The sequence below is a fragment of the Mycena indigotica genome (assembly GCF_014461135.1).
Source record: "Mycena indigotica strain 171206Taipei chromosome Unknown Mind.scaff0013, whole genome shotgun sequence".
Classification (NCBI taxonomy): Eukaryota; Fungi; Basidiomycota; class Agaricomycetes; order Agaricales; family Mycenaceae; genus Mycena; species Mycena indigotica.
In genome coordinates this window covers 526,157-540,803 of record NW_023503012.1, presented here as the reverse complement: position 1 = coordinate 540,803, position 14,647 = coordinate 526,157, and the positions used below count along the sequence as shown (strand labels likewise).

Genomic DNA, 14,647 nt, shown 5'->3' with positions numbered 1-14,647 from the left:
ATGGTTCCCGTTCTTGAGCGCGAGCGTTGCGCGGCTCATGGCGTGGTTCCACCTTACACCCAACACGAGCTCTGCCGCAGGGGGCTTGACGAACTCGTCAACGATGTCATTCTCAGTCCGGATTTCGAGAAGGCGGACTTTGAGGGCTTTTCCGCGCGCAAAGAATTGGAGCGGCTCGATAAAGCCGCCGACATTCTTCCGGGGGAGCCACCGAGTGGATGGCACGAAGGTTCAGTGAAGATTCGGCTGCCGTCTCGCCAACCCGACTTCAATGGGCCGGAGGAGGATGCACCCAAGTTTACGGTGGGCGGTATAATGTACCGTCCGCTTCTGGAAGTTCTGGAGGAGGTAGTAAAGGGTCCGCTCTTCGAGCATTTCCACACGACACCATTCGCGCAGCGTTGGGACCGCGAACACGACCCCCGCGACCCGGATTTCGACATGCCGCCCGTAGACGCTCCTGTCGACAACAGCGGCATTCCTCCCCCTTCCAACTCGCCACGAGACGCTGTACAGCGAGGTCTATTCGTCGGAGGCCATGCTCAAGGAACATGCCACGATTCGGGAGAAGGTGGGGCCGCAAATAGAGACAGTCGTTGCAGCCTTCATGCTGTTCTCCGACTCCACCCATCTCGCCAACTTTGGCATGGCCTCGCTCTGGCCGCTCTATGTCTTCTTCGGTAACCACTCGAAGTACTTCCGCTGCACACCCACAGGCAATTTCGGGTTCCATGCAGCGTATTTTCCTTCGGTGGGTGTTTCCTTCTTGCAAGGTTGCAATACTCAGTCTCTGACATTTGTGCAGCTGCCGGACGACATCCACGACTTCTTCAGCACCACGTTCAATGGCGAGAAGCTCCGTCCTGAGGTTGTAACCCATCTCAAGCGTGAGCTGATGCATGCTGTTTGGGCAATGCTGCTCGACGGCAAATTCCTTGATGCCTACGAGAACGGCATCCGAATCGTGTGTCTCGATGGTATCGAGCGCCTCTTCTTCCCGCGTTTCTTCACATATGGGGCTGATTATCCGGAAAAGTGAGTTTATTTGTTGTTTCTATTCAATGCCGACATCTTTGACTCAGAGTATTGCTCGCTACTATCCGGAACCTTGGAGGCTGTCCCTGCCCCAAGTGTCTGATCAAGCTGACGGAGATACCGAATGTCGGCACCAAGGCTGACCTCAAACGACGTGCAAACAAGCGGGTGGACACAGAGCGGTGGCGAGACACAATTGAAATGGTCCGACGGTGGATATTCGAGAATGGGCGACTGGTTGCGGGAAAAGCAGTGAACACTGTTCTGCAGCCGTTCTCCTGGATTCCTACACGGGTAAGTGTTTATGTACATGACCTGATGTTCTGTCTTTCATATCTTAGAATGCGTTTTCAAAGCTCGTGCCATTTGGGCTCAATCTTTTTGATATGTTTGTCCCCGACCTGCTACATGAAGTTGAGCTGGGGACTATCAAGCAGACATTCACGCATACTGTCCGGCTACTTAATGCTTGCACTGATGATGGTATTCAGCAGTTCGATGAGCGGTATTCTTTTCCGTACATCATACTGACTACAAACTAACTGGCAACTAGATTCCGCCAAGTTCCTTCATTTCCAGGAACTATTCGGCCTATCCATACAAACCCATCCGACATGAAGAAACTGGCTGCGCGGGATTTTGAAGATATGGGACAGGTATGTCTCTAGGATGACGCAACTATTTGCCTGACATTCGATAGTGCATTCTTCCAGTCATCGAAGGCCTGATCCCAGAGCACAACGAGCTTCTTCAAGACATCTGGTTTGACCTGATGCTCTACCACGGGCTAGCCAAGCTGCGATTACACAACGATTCAACTCTTGCAGAGCTTGATCGTGTCTACAAGGCTCTTGGTGCTAATCTGCGGAGGTTTGAGCGGGAAACAAGTGGAGCGGACACACGAGAGCTTGCAAAAGAGTTCCGCGGGCGAATTCGACGAGCAACAGAGGCAGTGAGAAGACAGCGAGAAGCAGATGGCCAGCGAGAGGAGGAGGAGATCATTCTAGACTCCGAGACAACAACGCATAAGGTTAAGAAGTTCAATCTTCAGACATACAAAATTCACTCTCTAGGTTATTATGGGCCATCTATACGGCGATTTGGGACGACTGATTCATACTCAACCCAGACGGTATATTTGTTTAATTCTCTAGATGTTTGCTGATTTCAAGTTACTCTAGGCTGAGCTTTCGCACCGTCTTGTTAAGCGTCTATATGGACTTACAAATCGTCGCCGCGTTGAGCGCCAGATTGCTATTCGGGAACACCGATTGCGAAGTTCTGCGACGCATGCGCCAGCGGATGAACCCATCTAGTTCGACGTCGACAAAACCAGTCTCCTCCATGTCACTTCCAACCACCACCGCCAGTAGTCGCCACCGGTTCCAGCCCATCGATGATGATCTCACCAAGACGCCACCCCGTCATCATCATCACATCTCTGAGTCCCAACGCACTTTCATTACGACTCATGAACTTGTCAATGATCCTGACTTTACTGGCGATCCCGCACTCAAGGTAACTAGCTATAAAAATTTGTTATTTGTGAACTTGCTGGGTGATGATAGCGGAAAGGGTGGTGATGAGCTGCCGCTGAACGACAAGGAAGCGCTGGAGCTGGCGGAGCTAGACCGGGTGTAGACAAGCAAAGTCCCAAGTTACTTTTGCACTGTTTTCTCAGCAATATGGGCGAGCGAAGAAGCCACCCATCAATGACGCGTGACGTCACGGTAACGCGTCGACGTGTCTTGCTCTTAACGTCCACCATGTCCCAGCCAGCCGCCGAAAACGAAGCTCCCATCCTCCCAACTCTTTCCGAGAACAACAAACGCGATATGGAATCTATTCTGGTCACCCTCGGGCTCAAGGCCGCGTCTGGCCCACCCCCCAAGAAGCCCAAGATGCTTCGCTACGCGTATGGCCATCTTTTCGAATGCTGTCACGCGCTTCCTGACGCTTTACAGTCCCGAGCGGTCAGCAGGACTGCGCTGCGACGAACTGGGGCCATACATTGTGCGGACATGCAGCCCATACGCAAACATCACGACAATTTTCACTTTTGGAGCACAAGCGAAGTGGGGTGGAGAAGTGGACCTATCGGAGCTTACATCGAGGTACGCCCTTGCCCTTTTGGCGTCCTGTACATTCCCTGACCCATCCAGCGAGTTGCGTTCACGCCAGCGCTGCATCGACATTTTTCAAGCTGTTCTCGCCCACCACCCTGATCTCGCACCAGTTTTTCAGTACATGTACCTCAATACTCACTCTGATGTGGGCCCATGGAACGCGTTGGTTGCTCACGTTTGTATCCAAACCATTCTCCTCCGCTGCTGACTGCCTGCAATTGTAGATTCATAGAACTGCCCGCGGCACGCGGACGAACGACACGCATGGGCTGAAACACCGCACTACTTACTTCAAACCCGATGGAGGTGTAATCTACCCCGACCTCTGCGACTCCGAGAAGAAAAACGACCGTGAACTGGTCCACCCTCAACTTCGGTGTGTCTTCATTGGGTGTTCTCTTGTGTTTTCACTCAAAACTTCCAGCTATCTTGTACTCACCTGGGACGACCGCTTGAAGCTGCCCGCACTGCGCTGGGAGCAGCCCAAGGGCAACGACCCGTACGTGTATTACTTTTGTTTGTCTCGGCCATCACTAACCACTTCTACAGTCCACTGCTTATATCGTATGTGGCCCGTTGTATTGCATTGCCTGCTGTTGTCAACCACCTATCTCCAGCGCTGCTGGTCAAGCGTATGTTGCTTTCAATTGTCCCTCCTTGCCCCGACTAACCACGAATAGCCTCCTCAACAGTCTTCTCGACAACACTTTCGAATTCAAGCGGGGCGACCTTCCGAGTATGCTCTGGAGCAACTACAACGAAGGAAAATATGATGATGGGCTTCTTCGCGGCTGTCTCCCACTCACTGTACGTCTAACCACCGACATTTAATGGTACTGATGTGTTGAAAGGTTTTCCGCCACATCTGGTGCTCCCCACGCCGCGCGAAGATGCCACCGAAAGGTCCGTTGCCCGCAAACTGCAATGCGCGCCTCCACAAGACATATAAAGTCACACCTGCAATGATAGCATATGCCTGCATCCAGGTACTTGTCATATTTTGTTGTCGACTACTGACTGCTGCTATTGCAGGCACGCACGATGCTCAGCTCGTCCGACTGGAACCACGAAGGCCACGACGGCCTGTTCGACTACAAGGACATGTTCAAGACCATTGTTTCGCTGTTCGAGGAGGAAACACCCGAGGGTCGTGTATGGGCGGAGGAGACGTTAGGCTGGTGGCAGAGGTTCGTAGTTTCGTCTTCTCGGACCCAATCTGACTGACCTCCGACAGCAATACATTTGGCGTTGGCGCAACACCGTATCTGCCCCCCGATGATGACTCGGAAGGCGAGGATGGCCCCGCTGGCCTCCGTGTGATTCGTGCGCGACGTGCTGCGGCTGCGGCTGCTCCCAATTAACTGGCTGGGTATATATCTAGATATCATCGGTCCTCCGCTAACTGACCTTGCAGTTTGCTTCTCTGTCTATTTCCCTTCTGGTATGTGTGCTTCAGTGTGTTCACCATCTACTGATGCTTCCTTCGCCAGCTATAAACTTTGCACGCTATTCTGCTGTCGGCTCAACGGTATGTCCTTGCAGTGGTGACGACCCAGTGCTAATTCAATTACAGTTATGCTCTCAAGTGTATCAAATCGCATCAAAACTGTTTTCGGACGCTCTGTATAGACTTCTGTATTAGATAGATGAACTAAGCTGTATTTGGACGAACAAATTGGGATTCAGGTGTGGTCATAAGTTGTATTTGAGATAAGTCAGGCTGGGACTGACCTGCAAGGGCCTTGCAACTCGATGCAAGGGCTGATAAGTTCTCGCAATCCTTGTTTGGAATTGCAAGCTATTTCACAAATAGCAATACCTAGCAACATGCACTGAGAGCTTATAACTTTACTTCAGCCTGTATTAGATTCACAAGTGGGTCCATCAGACATTTTATTTTTTGAGACTTCATGTGAATTGCAAAACTGGGCTTGCACAGACTCGAGAGCCCTGTGTTGGGTTACCAGCTACCACACAGTGGATGTCAACATCTTTCCCCTTTTCGTGATGAAGGCATAGGCTGGGCCAGTTGAACAAGCTGTTTGGGCGGGGCGTGACGTAACGCGGCCATGCCCGACGGTTCAGGGGGTCGAGGGGAGTCGCCCCGCAACAGGGGCTGCGGGCCCGAGACCCCTGGAGCGCTTGAGAAGGGTTGCCAGTCCAAGGGGCGACATATCTCCTTTCCTGGAGAAACGAGTCGCTGTGGCTCCTAGACACCGCGTGACGGCGCGGTGTGACGCGTGACATGCGGGCCCGCACCCTCCCATCGCCCCGTACCAGGGGAACCCAGAGCTTGAGGCCAGAGAGCAAGAAGAAGTGGCTAGGACAAGGGTGAACATAAGAGACAAGAGCCTGAGCTGTCCAGCCCAACCAAGGGCTCAGGTCAATGAGCCAAGCTAGCCTGGAGTGTTGGAAGTCGTCTAGACGCCCCTTTCCTGGGGTATGGTCGCAGCAACCCCGCTCTAGGGGACCAGGCCGGAGTAGGGTTCAAAGGAAGAGACTTCAATGCTAAACCTAAGGTACAGGAGTAATACTCTAGTCTTTATATACTGTGGGCGCTAGGGGCCGATCGGGCCCGCTGAGGGTCGATCAGAAGGAAGCAGGGGATGTCTCTGGTTGTCCCTGGTCGCTCCGCTAGGAGCCCAGGGACCATTCCTCTGGAAAGGAGCCATGCCAAAGTCGACACTAAGGAGTGTTTGGCAATGCAACAGTAAGGAGCTCCCTCCTGATCCCTGTGGTTGTCTGGGGCCGATTGGGCCCGCTGTCAAGGGCGTCCGGCGGCGCATCATAATCCCTGATGGCGGGTCATGATGGCTTGATGGCTGACTAAAGCGCGATCTGTGATTATGTCCCTTCTCTGGGATATTAGTGTTGTTGCTCAGTGCTTTGAGCTTGTGAATATATGAGGGCTTGTCAAGCCCTAGGGCTCTAAGGGTGGTGAGGGCCCGTCGGGCCGTATAGGGCCCGATGGCCCGACCCGAACCGTCACAGTCACAGAATATTCAACTATAGTAAGGTGGATGATTACAGCTATTTTCTTAGTCCATGTACTCAGTCATAGTACTAATCTTAGTCTGAGTTAGCCCTACTTCTGATAAATGTCACATATTATCTATTATATATGGTGAGTCATACATTACTCTTAGTAGGAACAAGTGTCAGGAGTGATCACTTTGGGTTGACCCTATTAAACATAGTGTAGGACCTCTGATCAAGTGTCTACTGGCTAACCTGATACTAGTGGTAATGCCCCTGATTGTATTTTGAGGGTCCTATGTAGCCCAGGCTGGAATTAGAGAGGCCCAAAAGGAAGTTGCCCTGATAATCCAGCATGTATTTTTTGTTTTTGATTCTTTTTTTTAGCAGCAAATATGTCAAACATAGCAAGAGATATTTATACTAGATTATAGTTGAATATATTCATAACATACTGTACTATTTCAATCAATTAGTCCTGTCACGGTCACATTGACTTTTTTGGCCGAAAATTTTCTGCCTGTCACAGGTCACAGCGAGTTTCTTTAGCCCTAAACCGTCCCAAAATGGTAATTTTAAAAAATTTCCGCGCCTACGGCGCGCAGAACTTCCATATAAGGCAGGAGGTCACACCAAATTCACCCCTTGGCTGAATTGCACATTTCTGCCATATGTGTCACAGGTCACAGGCCCGCAGAATTGAATGAAATAGTACAGTATTCATATTTTGCAGCTGAATATGATCATATTATACTACAAATATATTATTAGGTTGGAGCTCTGAATATGATATGATTATAATATATTATGCCTATAAAATAATATAATCATATTTGGCCAGCACTACGCGGCAGGTTAAAAACATCTGGGGATGCACCAACTTCTCGGCTGATGTTTTCACGCGGAGCAAGCCAGACGCGTCGGCAGTGGCGGAAGCCCGTGCAGCTGGAATCGGTCACCCCAACATCGACGAGCTTGTTATCTTCACCAGTAGAAAATTTTGAAAGGAGAAAAACATTTATAGTGTTTACCGTGACTTCAATATACAATTCTTCTTTTACTGAATTGGCTTGTGACTCTCCATTCTCCAACCGAACAATCGGCATCGGCATCGGCATCGGCATCGGCATCGGCATCGGCATGAAGATCGAATCCGGCCGGAGCCTACCACAGGCTGCGCCGCTTGATGTTCTCTTCTCTCTCGGCCCGGTAGTACGCCACGCTCCCGACATACAGGGAGAAGGTTGGTGTAGTAAAAATGGCGAACAGAAAAAAAGATGGCAAATTCTTTTGTCATCGTCGAACGGGCGAGCGCTTGACAAGCAACCGTGACGTCGCCGTCACGTCGGCCCTTGGTCGGACGTGCCTGATGAGGGGATGGCGCTCTGAGCGTCAAGGCGCCATTTGCTTACTTTGAATCGACCTTCTTTGTTGTAACCTGAATCTGCCTTGATGCCTTTGTTAACTTCCCTCGAAAGGCACGTAAAGGGAAAATGCCTACTCCAAACATTCCTGTCGACCGCAAGTGCTGTCCGGCCTTTGTGACCCCTTCCGTTCCTTTGTCCCTTCCGCTGCACGCCTCCCAAAGACCTGAATCCCGTTCCTTCGCGTTCAATATTCAAAGGCGGCCACAATCACTCTGTTTCATTCAAAGAAGTTGAAAGAACACCAAGTGGCGGCTCGCCGTATATAAACACCTCCAGACGGTGCATTGTCGAAGTCGGGGCGGTCTCAGCTAGGCGTGGCCTGGACACACGTCGGCGGCGGCGGCAGAGGTAGCGCTGCGCTCGTCGACGGCGACTGGGACCGCCCCCCCCACTGGTGGGATGGCGGCGGCGGCCCGGGCCCGCTGCGACTCCGAGTCGCCGGTACGGATGCAGCCCGAGAGCCAGGCGGGCATAATTGTCCTGGATGGTGGTGGTGGTGCACACCCACGGCGGGCGGCGCCGATGCTACCGGCCGGCCGCGTCGAGGATCGGCCCGGCTCGCGCTCGGTAGCTCTCTCTTGTGGCTTGGACGCGGTGATTCCGTCCTGTCACCGGGAAGCGTGGGTAGGCAGCCTGCCCGGGACGACCGGGCCCACGCTGTGGCGAATTCGTCGACGAGAATATCGCTGAGCTGCAAGGCCAACGCAGGGCCGGCGTCCTCTATCTTGCCGATGGCCATGGTAGCCGCGGCGTGTATCGTCAGGATCATTTGCGAACTCGTCGACGAGAATATCGCTGAGCTGTAAGGCCAACGGAAGGCCGGCGTCCTCCTTCTTGCCGATCGCAGCCGCGGGCGAGGCGTAGTCGACTCGTGCCTGTGTATCGGTCAGGCAGGCGTTGAGGGGTTGGATTGCGACACACCAGCTCGGCAATAGTCTCGGCGACCTTCGTGGAGCTGGTAAACCACAATCCCCGCGACGTCCAAGACCTCCTGCTGTGGGGCCGGCCCAAGAAGGACTTAAGTGGTTTGTTGGCGAGCCCGGGGGCGTATACATTGAGAAGCGTGCCGCACTTAGGCCACGGTTTGGCGGCGGAGCCCACTGGCAAGCCCAGGCTGCTGACGGGCGTCATTGTCGTCGTTGGCAGGAAGGAAGGAAGAAAAGAAGCGACGACGACCTCGGATCAACATGCGTAATCGAGCTGATCCGATTGTTAGCGAACATTTCCTTCAAGATGATATCATATTGGGAAACAGATGGGTATATGCAATACAGGAAGAACTAACGCTACAGACACAGACATGGACATGCAAAAATAAAATACAATAATCCTACTCGTTCCAGCACCGCCGCTCCGCCTCCCACATCGCGTCAAAGTCGACCGCACTTCCCATACCTTCCCACGCCACGTCGTCGGCGGACGGGCCGGCGTTGCGGTGCGCGTTATGGGCGTACCCCGGCGCGAGCACCGGCGGCACGTGAGCTTGCCCAGCAGCCTGAGTCTGCGCGACATGGGCGTTGGCGAGCGCCGCGAGGTCTGCGGGAGAGAAGGCCGGTCCGGCGAAGTGCGATGGCCCGGGGCCGTAAGCGGGCTGCGGATATGGATAGGCCGAGGCGGTGGGGAATAGGAGCTGCGGCGGTGGAGGCGGCGGAGCAAGGTATGGGTGCGCCGGACCGGGAACGGGAGTGAAGAAAGCGTGTGGTTGGAAGTGGCTAGGCGGGAGCACAGCGGGTGGTCCATAGGCCGGTTGTGGCTGAGACGGCCCGGAGACAGCCGCCCATGGTGGCATGATCGCAGATGGCGCGGGGGGAGGAGGAGCCGGGAAGTTAAACGTCGCCTGCAGTGACACTGAGAGCTGCGGCATAGCTAGGCTTGACTGGGGCGGGAAGGGCATTAGTAGTGGCACATTTGGAGCAGCAAAATTAAACGCGAGCTGCGCGTAAGACGGGGAGAGCTGCCCCGAGGTGCCCGCCTCCGGGATTTGATTCGTCGGCGTCTTTTCCGTCGGCGTCATGGCAGCATTTGCATCGCTAAGGTCCAACTGCGCCGGGCGCTTCCCCTTCCCCTTAGCCCTAGCCGCTGCCATCCGCGCGACGTACAGCTCGGGGTGCTGTTTCTTCTCGTGGCGCGTGACGCCCGCCGGGTCCCGCTTGCCCTCGCCACAGTAGCGACACTTGTGCGGCTTTTCGTCGGTGCTGGTAACGCGTGAGCAGGGTGGCACGGGGTATTAGTCGGACGAAACGCACTGCACATTCATATGATTATCCCGCCCCGTCTTTGTCAGCGCCGAGAACGTGCATTCTGGCTCGGGGCACTTCCACGACCTGCAACTCCGCCATCAGCCTCCACCTCAACAAGAAAAAAGAACCACGCACTGCGCCAAGCGATCCGCCTCCCCGAGGTGAATTTTGCTGTGCCGCGCGAGGTCGGACGAGCGCTTGAACGCGAACCCGCAGTTGTCGCACTTGTGCGGCCGGTCCGGCGCGTCCGGCGGCGGCGGCCGGTACCCCCGGCCCCGCCCGTGCGTCTTCCCGTGGGACCTCGCCCGCGGCGAAGGGGCGGGGGCTGAGTGCAGTGTCGCGGCCTTGGCGCCGGTGGCCGCTGCGGGTTGCTTGCGTTGACGGTGGGTTACGGTCATCGTTGGGAGAGGCTAGTTGGAGTTGGAGTAGATGGGCGGCAAGGCCCCCGGACACCCCACCCCTTATACTCTCCCCAATCCCTCCCCCGTCGACCCACCCACCTGCCCAATAAGGCATACACCGGCCGCAGCCGACGACGTCCTTTGTGCTGCACGACGCCTTGATCGCGCGTCGTGATGCGGCTGATGCGACCGTTCCCCTGGTTCTGCCACGTGGTGTGGAAAAGCGAGTGCGGGTGTATGTGCCGGCAGATGGGATGGAGGAAGGAGAGTGGGTGTGGCGCAGCAAGCGAGGCGAAGAGGTGGAGAGTGTCTGGCGGCTCGGAGCGGGGATTCGTCACGCGCAACAAGTGTGCGTCTGCAGCTAGGGCACTTGAGTTGGTGCCGCCACGTGGCACGCCGGTAGACGCGCCGATTCGGAGGGCGGGGAACTTGGAAGCGAATGGCACCGAAGAGCGAGGGCGACCGCCAGAAACTCCTGTGTTTGGCGATTGGAAGAAATTCTGTGCCAGCCGGCGGTACAGTGACATGCTGCGTTAGGGCCGGCCAGTGTCGGGCCAGGCAACAGCACCACGCGATCGCAGGCTTCACTTGCCGGCCCACATCGTGGCATCGTCGTGGTCGTTGGCAAGGAGCGAAGTCGGATCATTTCGTCGACACGCCATCGATTGATGACGACATCCGAGTCGTCCTTCCCCGAAATTATTACTTAGTGTCTTCTGGCAAACCGGAAAAAAGAAAAGAAATGCCATTGCATCAAAGAAATTGCGCACCGTTGGCCAACGAACCACACAATTGCAAGATCACACATAATTAATCTGTCCTCCCGTCGTATTCGAACGCGCGGCGCGATGGCTCCCATGCATGCATAGCGAGCGCGCTTGGAGCACGCCACACAGTGAACGCCGATTCCCGAAGCATATAAGTATTGCAAGCTCTGTAACGTGGACTCGGAGCGTACATTGGCGGCCAGTCGTTTGCTGTCTACTTGTCGTCATGAAGGAAAATATTTGTTATCGGGTCATTTGGTCATTGGTCAACAGAACAGGCTGACACTTAACGATATACGAAAAGGAGATGGATAATCACGGACAGTGGTGGGCTGTTATGGTGACCCATAACAAGCCCAGGTCATTGGGGCCACGTGCATGGCCACGCAGCATGGAGGCTGCATTACAGTAAGACTGCCAGTTTGGCTTGGCAAACATGTAGCGATGGCGGCGTCCGGTTCGGCCTTCCGGTTCGAACCTGAACAGGACCGAACCGAACGCGCGTTCAGGTTCAAAGTTCAGCGCAATGCTGAACCTGAACGTGAAGTTCAGTTCAGTGTTCGGCCGGTGGTTGTTTTACTTGAACCTGGTCCGAACGCATTCGAACGCCAAACGCTGGAGGCGCCGGAACGCCCGGCTCTAGGCCAATGAATCACCAATTTGGCGAATGGGGATGTAGTTGGCAAGCCGGAAGTAACCGCCGAACTGTCAATCAGCCTCGGGTAATATCGGGTAGTGTCAACGTGGGACTGGAGTGATGATAAGCGGATGGCCCGGATTGACAAATAGCCGTCCCGGCCCTTGTCTTCCTGACTGGTCAGTGCCAATGGTGGAGAGACAGAGGAGAGGGACTCAAGAGGGACTACTCTGAAAAGGTTGAGCACAAAGATGAGTGAAAATAGGCACAAAAGTCAACCAAATGCAATTTTTTAAGTGGTACCATAGGTCCCAAGTTTGAACATGTTCTGAACTCAAACCAAACCGAACCTCCCTGAACCTGAACGCCAAGTGCAGTTCAGAGTTCAGCAAAAGCCTGAATCTGAACCGAAGCTCAGGTTCAGCATTCATAAAAAAATACCCCGAACCTGAACCAAACCGAACCTCGCCGTCTCTACAAACACGGCAAATAGCTGATATGCTGCCTGTTTCTGAGAATTGTGCTGCAGGCCTGATGGCGTCCCGCATCTTATTCTCTCATAGCCACCTGTGTAGCCCACAGTTAACCGCCAGTTATCAACTGGGATCCGCTGGGTCGATACTGACAAGCCAGGGCTCTATCTAGGGTTTCCATATAACTGAATAATTATTGAAAACAGGAATGAATAATTTGAACTTTTCAAAACTTCCAAGACCTTTTTTTCCCAAGTCAACCATGTTGACACTTTTCAGTGTGGATATAGGTATGAATGGACCTTAGTGTTCTGCAGGGCCGGGCTTAAGCCCTGAGGCCCAGCCCAGCCCGGCCCTCCAAAGCCCAGCCCAGCCCGAGCCCTGCGTCAGGCCAGACAGGGCTCAGGGCTAGGGCTTCACAAAGGGGAAGCTCTGGGCTTTAGCCCCGCCAGGCCCGGTGCCTTGGCAAGTGCAATTGATGTGACTTTCTAGTCACATCACCACCTGGTCTTGACCTTGGAATGGCATCCCTAAGGATCAATACACATCCGCTAATGGAGCAGTCCGTCGGAGACAGCTCTCGGTGTCATTGCTGCTGGGCCGAGCTATTGATGCACCATCACACACATCATCAGTGGTGATTTGGACTTCAACAGGGCCATCTTGTGACCTAGGATGGTGCCACAAGCTCATGCCACCGGATATAAATATGGGGTCGTTGCCGCTGGGAGGCGCGGACACCATCACGCATGGTCAGGCGTTGGTACGATTCCCAAAGAGAGCCAACATCGATCAGTGACTTGCTGTGCTGACCGAACCGCACTGGAGTCTGGGTCGCGGCCGCCATGCCCAAGGCAGCCTATGCATGGTGCGCGTACGGTTGCCCGGCTTCGCTTGAGGCAGCGGGAGCTGAAAATATAGTTAAAGATAACGCAAAGGAATGTGCTGTCGAGGGCAAATCGAGAGGTCCCGGACTCACGATTAAATATCCTTAACGTTGAGCCATAGTGGTAAGATTTAGGCTAAAACCAGTAGGTATGGCTAGGGAACCCTTTGCCTAGAGGATTAGCCCTACCTAGGCAGCCCTTTACTGGCCTCTGTTAGAGCCAAATGTGACGCTTTGTAACATGTGTGACATGTGTGACACTTATTCAAAAAAAATATCATTATTCCTTATCTGGTATCCTAGCACCTGTGGCAATGCACCTATCTAGATAATGATTTTATTGTGGAACCATTTTTGATTGCCATCAGTACTTTTGATGGCTATCTCATGATACATCATTTTGTCCTAATTAGGAAAGTTATTGATACAGGCCTTCCCAACTATATACCGGGTCATCGGCCTGAAGAAAAGGAGTTTAAAGTATTATATTACATAATTATTAACTTATATATATTATATAATAATTTATTCCATCATTGATATTATTGAATCAATAGCCTAAATCACTGGGTACAGCTAGCCCTAGGTGGAAATAACCGTGTAGGCAAGCACCTGTTTAGCTGTACATAGGGCTTTAGCCTAAAACTTACAGCTAAGGGTGTAACGTTAACGTTATCAGGTCGGCAAAATGATCCGATGTTGGGTAATTTTCCTTCCCTTCTTCTTGACAACAATGATGGAGACAAGTAGCCACGTCACTAGCATGGCCCGCCCTTGGCCCCCACTGATATTGTTTTCACCGGTCCCACAGCAATTTGCTGGCACCATGCATATGGCCACTCATTCTGGGAGTCTTGGGCCCCCGGCGAGCCACAGCCTGGTCAGGATGTCTTCCGGTGTGTTCTCGTGTTAACATTGGCTGAGAGTTGTACAAACGTCGTGCAGCGGTCGCGCCAGGTGGGAGGGGGAAAGAAGGTGGCGACATGAGAGAAGGACGCAAGTCAAGCCATGTAAGTACTAGCATGCACCTTGGATTCACTGCGCTATCCCCATCCCGCCGCCGCGCATTCAAATCCGAGCGGAGGCCCGGGAAGGATTCATAAGCTGTCATCAGAGTGCTTGTGCGTGGTCCGTTGGCCCGGTCCGCCAGCATGCCCAAAATAGATGCTACACTGTGTCCTTTTTACTTTTCTCTTTTCTGCGGGCCCTTTGTTACAGTAACAGTGCTGCGCTCCAATAAGAAGACAATGAGTTATCATAAGTGTTGATCTCAATCTGTAAGGGCAACCCCGGAGGCCTGAGATCAAGGTCCTAGCAGGGGAGGATCCAAAGAGTGAACATTGGTAAGCAAATACAAATGAAGCTGACCTAGCAGGGGAGGATCCAAAGAGGGCGTTGATGGATCGGTGATTGTGCGGGCGAGATGGAGGGCCGGACCGGAGTCGGAACCGGAACCGGAATCGGACCGGAATCAGGCCCGTCTCCGGGCCGAAAGGGAGGTTCCCCTGACATCACCCCCCCCCCTTTGAATGCGGCGTCTCGACGCATAGACCGGAACGGAATCAAGTCGAAGGTCGCGGAGGCGATGTGTCGTGGCTTGCCAGGGTACTTACGATAGAACTCCGACGTGCGTCGTCCGGAATCACCAGGACCGGTTCCGAGGTGACTGCATCCTTGAT

At 53.6% G+C, this 14,647-nt stretch overlaps 2 protein-coding genes across 2 annotated transcripts; one reads left to right on the top strand and one right to left on the bottom strand.

Moving 5' to 3' along the window:
- On the top strand, nt 1-2,676 carry MIND_01263800 (GLOBIN domain-containing protein; the record flags this gene model as incomplete). Its single annotated transcript, XM_037369120.1, has 9 exons — nt 1-520; nt 588-751; nt 806-1,035; nt 1,083-1,329; nt 1,377-1,540; nt 1,589-1,691; nt 1,736-2,065; nt 2,109-2,167; nt 2,217-2,676. 9 exons carry the CDS (start codon nt 1-3, stop codon nt 2,674-2,676), a joined length of 2,277 nt encoding a protein of 758 aa, XP_037214326.1.
- Nucleotides 2,677-7,872: 5,196 nt separating this feature from the next.
- MIND_01263700 (uncharacterized protein) lies at nt 7,873-8,695 on the bottom strand (the record flags this gene model as incomplete). Its single annotated transcript, XM_037369119.1, has 3 exons — nt 7,873-8,169; nt 8,221-8,439; nt 8,486-8,695. 3 exons carry the CDS (start codon nt 8,693-8,695, stop codon nt 7,873-7,875), a joined length of 726 nt encoding a protein of 241 aa, XP_037214325.1.
- Between the last annotated feature and the right edge of the window lie 5,952 nt (nt 8,696-14,647).